This window comes from Chaetodon auriga, chromosome 4, assembly GCF_051107435.1.
Source record: "Chaetodon auriga isolate fChaAug3 chromosome 4, fChaAug3.hap1, whole genome shotgun sequence".
Lineage (NCBI taxonomy): Eukaryota > Metazoa > Chordata > Actinopteri > Chaetodontiformes > Chaetodontidae > Chaetodon > Chaetodon auriga.
The window spans coordinates 907,501-925,129 of NC_135077.1; the positions used below are offsets into that span (position 1 = coordinate 907,501).

Below are 17,629 nucleotides of genomic sequence, written 5' to 3' on the forward strand. Positions count from 1 at the left end.
TAAATGTTGGAATAATGTCACAGAAACAAATTTGTTCCTCTGCTTCAAAGACTCATTTCTAGAGATAGTCCTGACTCCACCTGCTGCACCATCAATAAAACATTCTGTGGCCTTATGAATGTCTTTTTTTGTTTATCTCAGAGTCTCACTGGATTGTTCTTGTCCTTGTTATTTGTTTTATATTCACATCGTTCCATAAACATCCTTAAAAGAAACACTCTGGAGTCAGCTGGGTGATCGTCAGGAGTTCATCTCTAAACCGATTTGATATCCGTCAGTTCAGTTCCAAACATTTTCTCATTTGATACGTGAACGTTTTTCATTTGCAGATTCCCTGAAACATGTTCTCCTGCAGTGAGTACAATGTGATTGTTTGTTGTCTCTTTGTGCATTCACTGAAGTCGCTTTGCTCACCTGCTGCTCAGGTATCGAGTGGACCGACGTGAAGCACCGGACCTTCTCTGGTACCATCATCAGTTTGTCGTGGAGCGTGGGGAACATGCTCCTGGCCCTGCTGGCCTACTGCATACGAGACTGGAGACACCTGACGCTGGCGGTGACGGCGCCCTGCATCGTCGCCATCGTCGCCTGGTGGTAAGGTGGATGTCAGGAGGACTTTCCCGTCTCCGTGCCGACAGTGAATATCTAAGCGTGGTTCCTCTGTCTGTGTTCAGGTGGCTGCCTGAGTCGGCCCGCTGGCTGCTGGCCAACGGCAGAGTAGAGGAAGCCAAGAAGTATCTGGTTTGGTGCTCTAAAATGAACAGAAAGAACGCAACCAAGCTGGACACTGAGGTACAACCGAATGACTCATCCAGTATCAATAAAAGTTATTGATGAGTTCAATCTGAAATCATATCTTTGCCATGTTGGCAGAGAGCATTCAGGCTGCCGATCAATTAACACTTCCTACCAAAAGCCTACCAGGAACGAGAGGGATGATGTTCTCTGAGCCACTGGAAGGCTTTTAATGCGAAACATCTGTGCAGGAAGTGTTGAGTTTCACCAACAGGAACTTAAACAAGCTTGAAAAACAGCTAGTTTGGAAAGTCCTGAATTATTTAGTGAAAGAAAACAAAATGTGTGTTCAAAGCAGAGAGTGTTTTCAGCTGCTGTGGAGACGGATATTAAACCGAACTGATGAAGACAGCAGGTAAACACGGAGGATTTCAGTCCTGGGAATCACCTGGAGAAGCAGCACAGTCTTTAAAGAGCTTTCATATTAATAAGTGTATGAAGTGATGAACGGGCCTTTAGATGTGCTGCGTTTGGTCATGTGCTTGTTTCAGGTTCTGCGGAAGGTGACGGTGTCTGAGGTGGCCGAGAAGAACCACTCTTACCTGGATCTGGTCAAAACACCACAGCTGAGGAAGATCACCCTCTGCTCCGGATTATTCTGGTACCGAATCAGCCGTCGACCTTTGACCTGCGCCCCTGTTGTCCCCCAAGCTGCCGTGTGTGTTCACCCAGTGTGTTGCTGTCTCTGCAGGTTCGCTGTTGCCTTCCTGTACTACGGGATCAGCTTCAATATCTCAGGTTTCGGCGTCAGTATCTACCTCACACAGTTCATCTACGGCGCCATCGAAGTCCCCGCCAAAATCCTGACCTTCTTCGTCCTGAACTGGATCGGCCGCCGGAACAGCCAGGCGTGCTTTCTGATGATGACGGGATCTCTGATTGGAATAAACACGGCCATACCTTTAGGTGACATCACTTCCTGTCTCTGAATACGTGTTTCATTGCGTGTTTTGCAACATCTGCACAGATTTACACCTTCAACAACCGGCTTCTGTTTCAGAGTACTCTGTGCTTCGAACGTGCATCTCTGTGGTGGCGAAGGGTTTCTCAGAGGCGGCGTTCACCACGGCGTTCCTTTACTCAGCTGAACTCTTCCCCACTGTCGTCAGGTAAAACCCCAAACCTGAAACCATGAGGGTCGACCATTAGGACCCTGACTGATGTGTCTGAAGTTCGTTTCTATGATAATGCTGAGAAATAAGTTTATCTGAGCTGATTTTTAACAAGTATTTATATAACAACCGTTAAGACAGACTACAAAAACACTACATTCAAAATTACTCTTGAAAAAAATGTACTTCAAGTATCAAAAATAGAAGTACTTGAAAAATGTCCTCTATACATTTTATATTCTGGCAGTACTGCATTAATGTGTGTGTTGAAAGCGTTGGACAGAACAAATCAGTATGTAGCAGCAAGTTTGTCCTGATGGTGGGATGAGAAACTGTTCAGGCTTGTTGATCTGGAGCGTCTCCTCCGGCAGGAGTCTGTTCTGTGGAAATCTGCACTGGTGGTTGATAACGAAGCTCCTGGTTGTGTGGTCGGCAGGCAGTGTGGAATCGGCTACACCTCGTGTGTCTGTCGGATCGGGAGCTCCCTGGCTCCGATGGTCATGCTGCTGGAGGACGTCTGGCTTCTGCTGCCGCCGCTGATCTTCGCCGGGATGGGGGTCGTCAGCGGCGGCTTCGTCTTCATGCTCCCAGAGACGCTCAACGTCCGTCTGCCCGAGAACATCTTGGATGTCGAGGAGGGAAGGTAGACCGTTTCTTTTTTCATGTTTTTACTGGTTCATCTTTGTCAAGTCACAGATCCGACCTTCATGAAAGAAACTGAAGTGTCCTCTGACGGACAGTTCGCACCTTTTTGCCCAATTTAACCACATCTGTCTCTAATCACACCAGCGTCGCCATGGGCGGACTGAATTTGTGGGAATATTAAAGTGGTCTACCGCTCTGTGATCATGTGATCAGAGAGACTGGGAAGTCATTTACAGCTGCACTCAAACACATTCATCCTGCTGCCGACACCCAGTCACGCTGTTGATCCACACTGTCCAACCAATCAGAATCCTCAGTGACAATCATGTGAGCGAGGATAACGCGAGTGTGTTCCTCCTTTTCTTTCTTTCTGTTCAGACACAGACAAAGTGATGCACGTGGAGATACGAGGATGGAGCTGGAGAAAATACTCGACACAACGGACACAACGGCGCCACAGGTGAACTGATCAGCTGACATCAGATGAGGAGTTCTTCCTGGTTGGTCCTGATTGGTCTAAAAAATGAATTCTTGCTGCAGTCTGTGGGGAATCGGCTGTGGATGGTGCTTTTTGGTTCTCACTAAGGTACTGAGTTTAAGGCGACACAACATGACTCCTGACACTTTGTACATCTACAAATTAAGACAAATAAAAGGTGTTATGTGTTTGTCTTCTTCACTCCTGATCAGTTTCTGCTAACTCTGACGCTGAAGGCAAATTCTTCGTCTCCATCTCTGCAGCTCTGTGGTGCTTTTTAGCCTCTTTTAGCTTCTAGTTATGTCTTTGTGGCACATTTCCTGTGTGGATGTGGAAGAACACAGTCAGACAAAACTACTTTACACAGCATTGATCACAGCTTTGTGTCAGTTAGCTCTGCTGCCTCTCAAGTGACGCAGCTTTAGCTTTATTATCTGTAGCAAAAAGCTTCAGATGGTAAAACGTCTCAGCTCCTCTGTTTAATGTCGAAAGCTAAATCCTATACCAACACAAACAGGCTGCAGTCATGCTAACGGCTCTGTGAGACCGTGGTGTTTTGAGTTAAATGCTAATGACAGCATGCTAACATGCTCACATTGACACTGTATGATGTTCAACAGACACACTGTTTGACCGGCTGATCTGATGAAGGCGATACATGACAAGTCAGAGGATCACTAAATCACATTTCACAATGATCCATCAAATAGCTGTCCATCAAATTAAGACACAGGAAACATGAAACTGCTGCTAGTATGGACATAAAGTACGCGAGTACAAGAATACACCTGAACATCCTGAACGACATGGATCCATTTCTGCCTCATCAAGTGGAGCGTCTTTCAATGCTGAAGGCAGTGCATCGGGAACTGATGGCCTCTCATCGCTCTCCAATCAGTTCCTGATGCAGTATCATCAACATGAGGAAACCTGTGCGTCCGTCTGACTCCACAGGTGGAAACGCAGTCACACCTGTACATGAACACACCTGCACACACAGAGACACATGATTTAGCTCTCAGGGAAAGTCAAACCTTCCACGCTTAAAAAGAGTCGCTTAAAAATGAGAACGTTTCCCAGACTGAACTAAGTTTTATCATCGATGAAACACAAGAAGATATAAAGACATAAAGTCCAAATTTCATGATGAAAACAGGAAGGGAGCCAAGAAATGAGCTTTGAAACCATCTGATTTATTGTTTTTCGTTTCATTATTTACCTCCACGGCGCCCCCTTGAGGCCATCCTGGTCCTGTGGAAGGAAGTGACGGCGCTGCGTTCAGGTGAACCTCAGACGGCTCTGTGAGACGTTCACAGCTCACAGTTGCCAGCTGAGATTAAACTGGATCACAGCTGCTTCCTGTGGATTTCTACGTCCTCTGACTTTTACCTTCAATACTGATTTCATCAGCTGATCACAGGTGAAGAGACAAATGTTCACTTTTTTGTGTCACTGATCTCACTGAGAGCACGATGTCTGGAAATATGGACAGTTACTGCCAACTGCAACTATGACTTCATATTCTGCTCGGTGTCTCGTGAATTCACCCTCAGGATCAATAAAGTCACCCTACAACAATACATAATTCATCTTTTGATTATATTTTGTGTTCTGCAGTAAGTACAAGTAGAATATTTCACTCTGAAATGTAGTACAAGTACATCTAAGGTAACAGAAAATGAAAATACTCAAGTACAACTATTTCAAAATAGTACTTAGCAAAGTACTTGAGTAAATACATTAGTTACATTCTACCACTGCAGTCACCTCATGTGGCTTCATGACCCAGCGGTGCATCTATCACTGATCAGAGAGTGTTATTGATCAGGACGTGTTATTGATCAGGACGTGTTATTGATCAGGACGTGTTATTGATCAGAGCGACTGGATCACCTCTGCAGGTGATTGTGAGGAAACGTGTGACGTCACAGTTGCCTGCAGAGATTAACAAGTCAATCTGAGGAGCTGGAAACACACACACACAACTACACACACACACACACACACACACACACACACACACACACACACACGTTTCCAGCACTTTTCTTGACTTTCCATTGACTTCCATTCATTTCCTGAGACTCACACTTATCCCAGTCTTCATCCTAAATTTTGATGATTTACATTACGGGACTTGCGTACACACACACGCGTTACCATGAAGACGATGTGGGGTCCGGTCCTCGTCTTGTTGTCAGGGAGGCGTCTGGTTTCACTCGCCCGCAGAGGGCGCTGGTGAACTGAAGGCTGGAGGAAGAGGAGGAGGTCAGAGACTGACTCTGTGGCTGCAGGAGGGGGAAATAAGCTCAACAAGTTTTAATTTTAACTTGTTTGAACTTGTTATTTTACATCTGAAAGACACATTCTGACCAACAGTAAAAGCTCAAAAAGTCCAGTTTTTGAGTCTGGGAAGGTTTGGGGCGGTTGTTGTTTTACAAGCCTCGACGCTCTTGAACACACACTGACACACAGCTGCAGCAGACCTGGGCAGATGACATGTTGGATTTGTTCCGGCCTGCGGGCTCTGAGGGCTCTAACGAGGACAGACGTGGACAGACAAAGCTTCAATTAGAGCTGTGGGCGACGGCGGACACTGGACACGGACCCCCTCGGCCGCTCTATTGTCCCTGCATGGAAAACAGAAAAATAAAGACAATGTGATTTGGTTCTGCTGAGGTGCACTCCAAAAGCCTCGGCGGCGTCACCGAGTTAAAAGTGCTCGCTGTCGTCTTCAAAGCGTCTCGATGTGTCGGCATGACGACCCCTCGCCGCGCTGCAGAGACATTGTTCATCGGGACGTTTCTGCTCAAACATCAGAAGCTTCATCTCAACGTGTGAATAAGATGTTTTATAAGAAACATTTAGCCTGAAGAAGCCTGACAAACACATGAAGTCTGTGACGGAGAATGAACATTGTCTGACTCAATGACAGTTTGTGTCAGGATACCTTAGGGGGACGCTTTAGAGGGACACTTTAGAGGGACACTTTAGAGGGACACTTTGACATATCCAATATTTTGTTCAATTAATAACTGATTAAAATGTCAAATACTATTAGAAACACTTAAGAATCAGTTCTCTTAACAGAAAAGTCATGAAGAAAGTCACCCATTCACACATTAAAGATCTACGACCTGCAGCACGTTGGACACGTCTGACTGTTCTGGTTTCAATGGACAGACAAAGAAACGTCTCCGTGTGTCCACAGCTCGACGTGCAGAAGGTGAGATTAAAACGTTTCATCCAGTTCAATCAAAAACAGAAACAGACTGAAACTCTGTGACCATGTGCTGCTCTCAGGTCAGCTCGGAAACACCAAACACACTGACCGACCGTCGTCACGCTCACAGCTACACGTTAAAGCTAACGTCAGATTTCAAAATAAAAGTTTTCTTACCTCAGAGACAAAACACACTGCTGCAGGCTGACAGGCTGAGGAGGGATGTGAGAGTCAGTACTGAAGCACCACGCTGACCCCAACACACACACACACACACACATACACGGATGCACACACACACACACACACACACACACACACACACACACACACACACACTGATGCACACACACACACACACACACACACACACACACACACACACGGATGCACACACACACACACACACACACACACACACACACTGATGCACACACACACACACACACGGATGCACACACACACACACACACACACACACACACACACACACACATATGCATGCATGCACACAGACACAGGTTTTCATCACTTTCGGGGACATTACAGAGACGTTCATGTCCTGGACTCTCACCTTAATCCAAGTCTTCACAATAAATTTTAATGATTTGTCTCATGAAGACCTTCATTCTGTCCCCATAAGGAGGGTGAGTCACCACAATGTGACTCTATAAACAGATTTATGTCCCCATAATGTCAGGAATACATGGCCTCACACACACACACACACACACACACACACACACACACACACACACACACACACGTTAACCAGCTTTCCTCACCATGAACGAGGTTCAAACACAAGCTGCAGATAATTCGTCTCATTAATCTTTAATGATTTCAGATCATCTCCATCAGCTCCACCTTCGAGGTGGAGAAAAGCACTGAATGGTTTCATGCTGTTCTTCAGCACATCATCAGTTTGAGTGAGTGACCATCTTCATGGACTGAGCTTATTATGGGATGCAGTGGCAGAGCAGGAGGGTCCACTGAATGCAGCCTCACTGTGCCAGTTAAGAGCTTTGAGGACCAGCAGCTGTGATGTGTAATAATGCTACCATGGTTCACCATCTTAGTTTAGCATGTTAGCATGCTAACATTCGCTAATTAACAGTAAACACATTCATTAGCTCTGCAGGTATTTGGTCATTGGACACATTAACTTGTTGTCCTGCTGATGGCACCAGAGGAAAAGTCCTATTTAGTCTAAAGAAATAGGAGAATCATCCTAAAAACCCGGACTCTCGATTCCCGCCGTTTGGTTCTGTTCTGGACCGTCTGCACTTGGTCTTGGTCCTGTGGACGTTATTTTATTTTGACATGTGCTCAGCAGACAGAGAAAAACACAACCTGATGCTATGAACGTCCTTCAGCTCATCAACATGCTGAGACTGACGTCCATGGAGCAGCAGAGTTTCCTGTCAGTGGCCGCCGGACGGCCGCCCGCCTTCGTCATTGATTAACTGCCTTCCTGTGAAAAGCTTCTTCGTGTCAGCGCAGCCTTGATGTCGGTGTGTTTTTCTTATCGGGCAGCCGCCGGCGTTCCCACCTCCAAACATCTGACGTGTTTGTTCAGAACCAGCAGCTGACGGCTTCCCACCGACAACACGAGTCTTTCTCTTCATACCTGTGTCCATAAGTGTCCCTGCACCTGTCAATCATTGGCCACAGATCAGCAGTGAGAGACGCCAGAACATAAGAGTTTTAATGAGAGAAAACAGGATGAAAACATTTATGTGTTTTTATATTTATGTTTTAATGTATTCATTAACACTTTCATGATGATGGCAGACGCCATCACCGACGTGGACACTAAGCGTGACCGAAAGCTCTGACAGAAGTCGAGTAAGTGAACTTTGAGTTCATAAGTATGAAGCTCAAAGCTCAGCGTGTCTGTCAGGTTCACCTGGACCTCGGCTTGATTTCAGTCTTTGATGGAATAGATTTCTGTTACTTTCGGTCAATAAAAAGACGTTTTGTCCCGAGTCTCTGCAGAGAAACAGAAGACTGACTGTCTCACTATTAACTCTGAACTGTCCAAAGCGTCAACGTCAGAGCAGCATTTTACTGCTTTCAAATACTCCATATACAGTTAGATAGTTTAGGCCGGGGGGGGCCCAACCTCGGGGTGGGGCCCCTCCAAAGGGTCACCAGATCGCTCTGAGGGGTCGTCACATGATTAATGGGAAAGAAGAAATTCTGATATACAGACCTGTCTTCTCCTGAAGTATTGATCATTTGATCAGTTATTGAAATGAAACATGAGGAGACAGTTGACATCACTGGTTTAATCTGTAACTTTTTGTTTTGTATTTTCTGAATTTATCTCATGTCTTTAATGTAAAATCTTAATCTGTAACTACAGCTTCTGTTTCATGAACATATTCAGTAAAAAGTTCATCATTTGTGTCTGAAATGGAGCCGAGTTTTACCTCAAAACTGTACTTCAGTCGAGTGTTTGGACCTGAACAGTGAAACGTTGGTAAACTGAGGAAATGTACTCGGTAACTTTCTGCCGCCGCCTGCTGAAACTTTAATGTCAGTAAACATTTGAATCCAGGCTGTGCTGTTGCTATGGTTACTGAAGGACAGGATTTGATTGGCTGCCTCTTCCACCACAGTCATCCAGTCACTCTGGATGTCTGGTTCTAACTGGACATCTGAGCTTGTAGACTGGATGAAAACAGCCCCTCCTGGTGGCTGATGGCAGCACTGCAGCAACAACAGGCCAGACCGCCTTTAATAATCAGCACTGATCAGATATTGACTGTTGACTGATTGATGAATCCACAACAACCTTTATCACAGGTCGATCACATGACAGAGACATCCTGTTAATGTCAAACTGCCCCAAACGAAGCAATACATCATAGATTATGATCACACGACTGCGTGGTTCAGAAGAACATCTGAGTGTCATTCATTACATGCTGTCAGCTGAGGATCAGAGGGATTTAAAGATGAAATACTTCCTGACGCTCTCATCACGCGTCCCATTCTGACCTTTGATTTGATGTCAGCAAACATCTGACCTGATGCTGCTTTGGAGTCATGTGGTGTACATCTGCTGGATAGCAATAATGATAATAGGAAGAAGAAGAAGAACAATGACAATAATACGTTTTATTATTTATTCATAAAGAACTTTTCAAAAACAAAGTTAAAAAGTGGTCGACAATGATAAAAACTATTCAAAAGTTACAGCACAGAGAGCAAAAGGACAAAAGTACAAAATAAAATAATAAGAATAATGAATATTATTGTACCAATAAGATAAGAGTTAAGACCTTTGAATAAAAAATTGGTTTAAGAAGTGACTGAACGGAAAAAAAATTTGTTGCTTTGATTGTGACCATTATAATCCTAAAATAAAAATTTTGGAATTATAATGATTATTATTTTTTTATGTCAACTGTCACGAGTCCCTGAGCTTCATGGAGGTACAGTAGTGACAGCCCTCCGCCTTTAATCCAATTTGATTTATGTTCATGTAGATTGACTCTCAGCCTTCACGGCAAAACTGAGGGCAAACGCTAGCACTCAAAAAGAAAAGTCACGTGACTCGTTTTTGGCCCTCTCTATTGTTGCCTGACTGAAAAACGTTATAAAACCACCGACGCATTCGAAGTTTTATTCAAATTAATCTTTTCTAAAATTCGTGTATGCTAAAGAATATATACTAATAAAAATGCTTCATATTTTGTAGCATACTTTGTGAACACGTGGTCTAATCTTTCACCTTGAACGCTGCTGATAAACTGTTCAGGCAGCTGATCAGACGCCAAAGTTCCGGATCTGGAAATCATGGTCGGCGCAGGAGAAACAGCTGATTTCTGAAGGTGAGCGCCGTTCAGTTTTATCTTCACAGGCTACTTTGTGATTTTAATTATTGGTAAAGGTTGATTTCTGATGTTTCGCTGTGTAAACAGATAATCCACGAGCCTGAGCTGACGGCTAACAGTCTGCTAGCCTCATGTCACTGCTAGCTTAGCTAGCTGACAGAACTGTTAGCATGTCAGCTTAACTGTAGTTCAACATGATTGCTCAATTTCACTCCGTTTGTTATGAACAAGTTGATCGTTATGTTGAAGCGTCATGAAATGACAGCAAACAGGATTTAATAAGCTAGTTCTCAAACGCTTTTGCTGCTTTATGTTGTAAGTTTACCCCCAGTGTCCAGTTTATTAGGCACAGCTAGCTAACCTTAACACGATTCCCTGATTGTCGACCCCAACGCGGGACTATCCCCGGTCGGCACTCTCCCGCTAGCCAGACTATCGAGCCCACCGACATATAACGGAGCTAGTTATCTTTTTTATGTTAGTTTTTTGTTACGTACAAGTGTATTTGACATATAATTAGTGACATATTGTTTCAAATACACCTACAGTATGACCATTAGCCTATGAATTGACTTTGTCGTTACGTTTTAACAAGTGGTGGATAAATCCTCTTTCCGTTTCCGGTCAGTTAACGTCACATCACAGATACTCTTGAGTTCGCCATGCCTCTGGTTTGGTAGTACGATGTACTGTATCCTTCGTTCAGTATCTGTGGTAGTAGTTGTAGTAGTAGTAGTAGTTGTTGTTGTTGTTGTAGGCCTAGTAATCAGGGATGGGCAAAGATACATCTAAAAGTATTCCCAAATACAATGCGAAGTACCCAGCATTAAAACAGCCTATAAGTGCACAACATTAACTGTGCATTTATGAAACAGCTAGAAATTATGGTAAAGTAATTATGAAACGGTTAGAAAATAAGGCTACAAGATGCACAGCAGTAAGGGGACAGTGTATATATATGATAATACGTGAAATATAATCCGGCGGGATAGATCGTCTAAACCACCTGGGGCTACGCGTCCGTGAGCGAACTCAGTTGGGAGTCCCCGTCTGTCGACCCCTTAACACACTCTGGTCCCGCAGTAAATCCTCCTCCATGAAGGTTATAATGTTCAGTTTGTGTTTAAACTGGTTTAGATTCAACTGAAGGATCATTTTGGAGGATGGAGTTTGAGTTGCTGTTCAGTTGTATTGTGTTATACGGGAGGGAGGGGGGGTTCTGTTGTGTAGCCCTCGGTGGTAAAAATGGGGTGGACAAAATAATGGACACACCTGTCTGAAAAAAGTTCTCCTCTTCACACATTTGGACATGGCTCGTCTCATCGGTCCAACAGTCAAAAAACTGGAAAACAGACTTTGGAGAATCAGGAACCAGATTTCCTGTTCTGAGTAATTAACGAGTCGTTTTAGCTCTAAAACCAACGTGTCCGTCATCTCGTTTGGACACTTTCATGGACGGAAAATGAGAACAAAGTCAAAAAACTAAAAATCATCACTTATATTTCATCATGTTTCTGTATTTTTGGGTCTTTTTCATGTAGGTGTGTTCATCAGTTTAGAATGTGTGTATGTTAGTAAAATGTTGTGACGTTGATTTCAGCGTGTGTCATCAGTGTCATTCGAGGCCGCTGACCTTCATCCTCACTTGTGTTCCTCAGCTCTGCCTGTCAGTCATGGGCCTGCGGGACCTCTGGAAGAACTACCGGGTCTTGATTGTGATGGGTACGAGTCTGGGGCTGATCCACTGGGGCTGGTACAACCTGAAGTCAAACACGCTGCTGAACAGATCCAGAGAGGAGTACATTCCTCAGCCCGCCATCGTCGACTACGTTTCACCTCCTTCTGCTCCCAAGAGCAAGTAACCCAGAACGAGGTATGAAACTGTGATCGCTCCTGCTGCTCCTGCTGCTCCTGCTGCTAGTGTCCTGTCCTCAGTTAAACAACCACCATGGCTGAATGTCAGTCTGTGCTGTGGTGCAGTTCCTCTTACGTCCACTAGATGCTGCTCCAAGAACACTTACTGAGTGCACGGAGACAAACCTGAGCAGTGTCCACCAAACAGAGGTCAATGCAGCTTTGACACAACACGTTAAAACTGTGTTAACTTTGAATGTTGGTGATGATACAAACAAACATTTCCTCACAGAAGCTCTGCTGTCAGTAGCTCATCAGCACAGAAACTAGACTTTCTAATCATTAAAATTAAAAAGAAATAAAATACAATAAAAAAGGGGAAAAAGTAACATACTGTCGTTGAATGTGATGTTTGTGACTGACAGCAACATGTTTCAGCCTCAAACGAAGGAGGAAAAGAAAGGGGATTAATGAAGGTGATGTCAGAGCGCTTGCAGTTTGGTTTCATTTGTCCAGACTGTAAGATGTCCGTCTCTTGAGCTGTTGCTCAGTTCTTGTAAATAAGTAATGTTTTTGTGTCTTCTTCCTCCTGCAGACGAGGCGGGATGAAGCCTCAGAGCTGGCTCAGGAGGAACTGGCTGTGGGCGGCCGGCGGGGCGTTCGTCACCATCCACCTGGTCACCTGGCTGATGCAGAGAGCGATGAAGAGCTCTGTTCGCTCTGAGGCTGCACTCAAGCAGAAGCCTGCAGAAGAAAGACTGGACTGACCCAGACTGACAGATCACCGCCGACCTCTGACACAGAGGAGGGCCGTGATCAGCGTCGGTGATCCACGACTGTGATCAGCGTCGGTGATCCACTGCGTCCACGCGATGTGAGACAGACTCTGACTGATGTCGCTGCAGTGAAACAGCTGCTGCGTTTGACACTTTCTGTTTTTTAATCCTGTCATTTGATTTGATGGTTGGTTGAAGATTGAGTTGTAAGTTGCTGTAAATCAATCAATAGACCAATAAAATGATCAGAAGTATCAGTTAAGTTCTCATGAAACTACAAACAAACATCAGCGTCACAAATGGTCTTTTATGTGTTTACCAGCTGACAGGAAGTGACCAAAGCGTTTTATATAAACTCAGTTTAAAAAAACTAAAATGTGTTTTTCAAATTCCAGATTTCTTCAAACACTACAGAACCGTATTTTTCCTGTTTTGTTTGATGTCTGATTCTTACTGGCTTAAGTGATGATGATGCATGTGACCCTTTAGGTGCGAGCGTCTGTTTTCTCTTTGAACTTCAAACAGAACCGTGACGAAGGAAAGTGTTCAGAGGTCGAAGCTTTCGCCACCTTTGGAATGTTTCCACAGACTCTGGTTTTAAAGGTTTTACATAAGCGAGAGCCCCTGAACGCACCGTTTCTCTGTCTTCACGGTGCGTTCAGAGTGAGGAAACGAAGCCGTCAAATGGAAGCTGCTGAGGGAAAGTGCTGAAACGACGAGGCTGTAGCTCCTGACAGAAGAATGGAAAATGTTTGTCCACCTCGAGAGCCTCCCACCAAATTCAGCCTGTTGGTTTGTTGTGTGCAGGTCAGGTGACAGGAAGTGAGGCTGCATGTGTGCTGAAGAACCGCTCAGATATGTGAACCTGCAGCCTGCTGAGTCTCAGTTCATTCTGTTACTGACTGTTATTTGCTAACAGACAGTATGTGCACAGTGCACCCACACACACACACACATATATATGCATATGAGGACCATGAGTGGACGGACTCTGGAGCGTTGCGGTGGACTGAAAGACTCGCAGCTGAAGAAGTTTAAACTTTCTTCTTTTCTCGGCTTCTTTTCAGAATCAATAACTTCCATAATTACTCCGCAGATTGTGTTTGGTGGTTTTCGCTGAATCAGAAATCAATTTCTCATTTTCATTTGGAGGTCCAGAGAGTCATTGATCATCGTCTCGCCTGCTGGCGGACGCTGACCAGCAGCTCACTGCCCTCCGTGTGTGAGTGTTCGCCACGTGTGTGATGTATTTCCTGTTTCCTGTCCTCCTCCTGTTGTTCTGGGTGCATTTATGAACATAATGTGATCCACATGAGACGCTGATTCAGATCTATGAGAAGGTTTGATTTTGCATTTTCTCAACACTTTAAGTGTTCCTGTTATTTTGTCCATCCACGGACAGACAGAGAGACAGTGAGACGTCAGTCTCTGCACAAAGACCACCAGCAGCAGCTGGACAGAAATCTGAGAGACAGACGTCTCAAAGCTACGACAGTGAAGTGAGGAAATGGTGGTCATTATTTTCATTTTAATTTGGCTGAGCCGAGCCTTCAGCTTTGATCTCGGCGTCCTCTGGTCCAGAACCACCCGGGCCGTCTCAGACCACATCAGACACATCCAGCTCGGATTTCACAGGATCTCCTCGGACTCGCTGGCTGCTGTTGTTGGCCGCCTGCTCGCTCTCTGGAGCGTCAGCGCTGATCGTGCTGGAGTTAGATAACGAACATGTGCACATCAATCATCCGCGGCGCTGGTGTGTGTCTGCTGCAGGCTGCAGGAGGTCAAAGGTCGAGGACATTCAGACACTGCCAGCAGCTTCAAGTCAGGACTCAGAACCAGGCGTGGACTGTTGTTCTGACCGACTGTCCTTTGGCTGGAGGAGTTCATTCAGTTTGCTTCATCCAGGCAGAACGTTTTGTCTTCAACACAGAAATCAACAGCAGACAAAACGTCCTGGACGGTCCGATCGAGGCCGAACACACACCTCACTTCTCATGTCCGAAAGGTTCACAGGACAAGTTGACACCTTCAAGTCTGTCTTAAAACAGCACCAACATAATGTTTCCACTCAGCGTTTACATGCGTGCTGAATGTTTTTCCTTCCTAAAACTATTTTTTCCCACATTTTGAAAGCTGCATAGTTTACCGACATGTCGAGCTTTGTCCTTGGACATGAGACAAACGAATCGAGGACCAAACATGAAGCGGAGGTCAAACCCTCCACAGAGACCCTTGAACACGTCCTCACGCAGTGGAAGACGTGCAGACTCACACTGATGCTTTTAAAAACACGGATTTGTGGATTTCTTCTTCATTTATTTCAAACATTTCTGAATGTTTTTTTATACATGATTTTTTTTACATTCATGTCCAACAATAAATATATTTGTGTGCATTGAAACATTTTTTTTCTGCAGATTATTCGTCTATGAATCATAAATTAAATCCATTTGTGTATCTTCTTTGTGCTTCTTTGGTATTGAGATACATCTGGTTCACACATGCACCTGAATGCACCACAGCTGAGGCATTACACCTGCAGACCTGCTGTGGTTCCATACCTGTCTACCAGACGTCCTCAGTGAGTTTCAGGGATGTGATGGGATGTGAGCAGCTCATTGGCCAGGATGAAGGTGAACTTTTCTCTGAGGGTGTTCAGAGTGAGAGCCTTTACTTCCTGTACCATGAGTCCAAAACACCAATCCAAGACCCAAAGGAACCCGAGAGCTGCTCCAGAACCACGTGGAGTGTCTGCATGGTTCTGGAACGGAAACCCTCAGAACCGCTGTAAGTGCTGCTGGCTTGAGTAACAGAAGTTTGAACACACTGAAGGAGAAGGTTTTCATTCCAACCTGATTATTTTTTGGCAGATAGACGCTTGCAGATGACTGTGTGTGTGACTGGAGAGACAATGAGAGCACAGCATGAAGCCTTAAACTGGTCCAGGTTCAGTAAAAACTGATAACAACACCACAGAAAATGAATATTTTCATTGAAACCCAGATTAAATCATGTTTTCTGTGAAGTTAGAGGACATCCAGATCCCAAAAATCACAAAGAGGATATTCTGAAACATGCTTTGGTTTGTTGTTGGGCTGTAATGGTTCTGATGGTTCTGATGGGAGCGAGGGAGGAGGTCAGGTGACGTAGTGTTCAGAGCGCAGAAGGTGGAGCTGATGGAGGTCAGGACTCTGACTCTGAGCTTCATGTTCCTGTAACTGAACACTGAGCTCCATCACACACACACACACACACACACACACACACACACACACACACACACAACAAATGAGAGGTTTGAAAGACTTGATGGTGTGTTGGCTGGTTCTTGTGAGGCAGACTGGAATAATCCCAGTTTATTAACCAAACGTTCCACCCTGAGAAAATTCCTGATCCACCAAAAATAAGCGGCAGTAATTAGTCCCACGTCTGCGAGAGTGTGAACTCAGCGTAAAGATGGCACTTTAATTCAGTATTGATTACCTGAGGTCTGGTTTGCGGATGAGGAGGGTGTGTTTGTTTTATTCAGGAGGACACGCAGCAGAGCAATGACTTACGCTGTTACGGTGCCGTTGAAATCTTTCATTTCTTCTCTCTCCTTTTCTTTCCACTTTCGTTTCTGCTCTTTGAAAACAGCAGCGATGTTTCATGAGCCTGACTTGAACATGTGTTTGTATTATTTCTGTTTTATTTAGATAATTATGGGATTAAAAGCTCCATGTAAGCACAGTTACCATGTTTACATGCACGTTTTAGATTAGTGAGAAATCAAGTTGAAGCTGGATTCACTCGACACTGACCTTCATTGTTTGATGGCCTTCACACACCCAAAGAAAGCTCTTTTAAAGGTGACGACGTCAGTCACAGGAAGTGCTGCTGCCGTCGAGTAATGGAGGTTTGAACACACTGAAATAAAGGGTTTTTTTTTTTTTTTTTTTTTGCAGATAGATGCCTGTGGATGACTCTATCTGGGCCTTATCAAACACAATGGGACCACAGCTTGAAGCCTTAAACTAGTTCAATAAAAAAAAAAACACTGAAACTGATCATTTTCTTATGTTTTCTCTAATGCCTTATTTAGGCGTTCTCCAAAAAAAAAAAAAAAAAGACAATTTTTTATACAATTACCTCCATAAATATCAATATTTATATTCATGAAACCTACATTCTGGCCACCTGTATTCATATTTAAAGTGTCTCTAACTATGTTTTGACTGTACATCTTTATACTGAGGTCATTTTCTATATTCATCACTTTGAACTGTGTGTAATTTCTCTGTTAGCACTGAAATCCTGGATTTGAGGCAAAGTTACAAATTGGCGTGTTCAGAATTTCATTGGCTATTCCAAGTGGCAGTCATCTGCAAGCTCAGCTGTGATTGGCTCAATCTTCACACAGAAGAAGAGAAGGAGGCCCTTCTGTTCAACTCAGACTGTTATTGGTCTCTCTGGTTACTAGGCATCATTGTGATTGGTCAGGTGAGGTGTCGTGAAAGCTGAGACTCTATAGAGGGAACTGGAGACAAGATGGCGCCCGCCTATCTGTTCCCGGCAGTAAAACAAGTTGAAGACGAGCTCATCTCCTGATGATGTGAAGGAGGAAACATGCTTCTGTGGATTATTTTCATGTTTTGGACTAAAGATCTTCAGTGCAGTGGATCTTCTGGACCTTTGTGGATGTTTAAGACCGTTTTTGTCGGAGTGTTTTCGATCTGTGGTTCAATGAGAGACGTCAGCGGTGAGTTTCTTCAATGTAGCTTCAATTGTAAAAATGGCTGTTTGGCTGCTGTTGGCGTTTATTGAGCTTCCTGTTGTGATTGTATCTTGAAATGGTTTCAATCAATGGATTCACGAGAGTCTGAGCTTTGTAACAGTGTTTGATATTATATATATAAACGTGA

At 44.3% G+C, this 17,629-nt stretch overlaps 2 protein-coding genes across 5 annotated transcripts in view; both read left to right on the forward strand.

Moving 5' to 3' along the window:
- Nucleotides 1-3,230, forward strand: part of slc22a7a (solute carrier family 22 member 7a) — a 12,038-nt gene extending 8,808 nt beyond the window's left edge. For 2 of the 3 annotated variants that reach the window (XM_076729410.1, XM_076729411.1), the window contains 7 exons: nucleotides 426-594; nucleotides 675-792; nucleotides 1,287-1,396; nucleotides 1,487-1,701; nucleotides 1,796-1,904; nucleotides 2,344-2,550; nucleotides 2,931-3,230. In XM_076729410.1, coding sequence (XP_076585525.1) covers nucleotides 426-594; nucleotides 675-792; nucleotides 1,287-1,396; nucleotides 1,487-1,701; nucleotides 1,796-1,904; nucleotides 2,344-2,550; nucleotides 2,931-3,021 — 1,019 coding nt within the window. In that variant the 3' untranslated portion in view covers nucleotides 3,022-3,230. Of the gene's footprint in view, nucleotides 1-425; nucleotides 595-674; nucleotides 793-1,286; nucleotides 1,397-1,486; nucleotides 1,702-1,795; nucleotides 1,905-2,278; nucleotides 2,551-2,930 lie in introns of all 3 variants that reach the window. The other variant, XR_013077115.1, reaches the window with a different exon arrangement.
- A 6,794-nt stretch (nucleotides 3,231-10,024) lies between these two features.
- Nucleotides 10,025-12,990, forward strand: LOC143318974 (uncharacterized). 2 transcript variants are annotated; one of them, XR_013077052.1, is made up of 3 exons: nucleotides 10,025-10,095; nucleotides 11,757-11,971; nucleotides 12,548-12,990. XR_013077052.1 is itself a non-coding variant. In XM_076727518.1 (2 exons), the coding sequence occupies exon 2, from the start codon at nucleotides 12,558-12,560 to the stop codon at nucleotides 12,717-12,719; it is 162 nt and encodes a 53-aa protein (XP_076583633.1). In that variant the 5' UTR covers nucleotides 11,833-11,971; nucleotides 12,548-12,557; the 3' UTR covers nucleotides 12,720-12,864. The 2 variants fall into 2 exon arrangements, 1 of the variants encoding a protein (XP_076583633.1); XM_076727518.1 differs by lacking the exon at nucleotides 10,025-10,095 and having other exon boundaries at nucleotides 11,833-11,971; nucleotides 12,548-12,864.
- Nucleotides 12,991-17,629: the final 4,639 nt, after the last annotated feature.

Excerpts from the sequence above, each read along its gene's own strand:
- LOC143318974 (XM_076727518.1), top strand. The coding sequence starts at position 12,558 with ATGAAGCCTCAGAGCTGGCTCAGGAGGAACTGGCTGTGGGCGGCCGGC.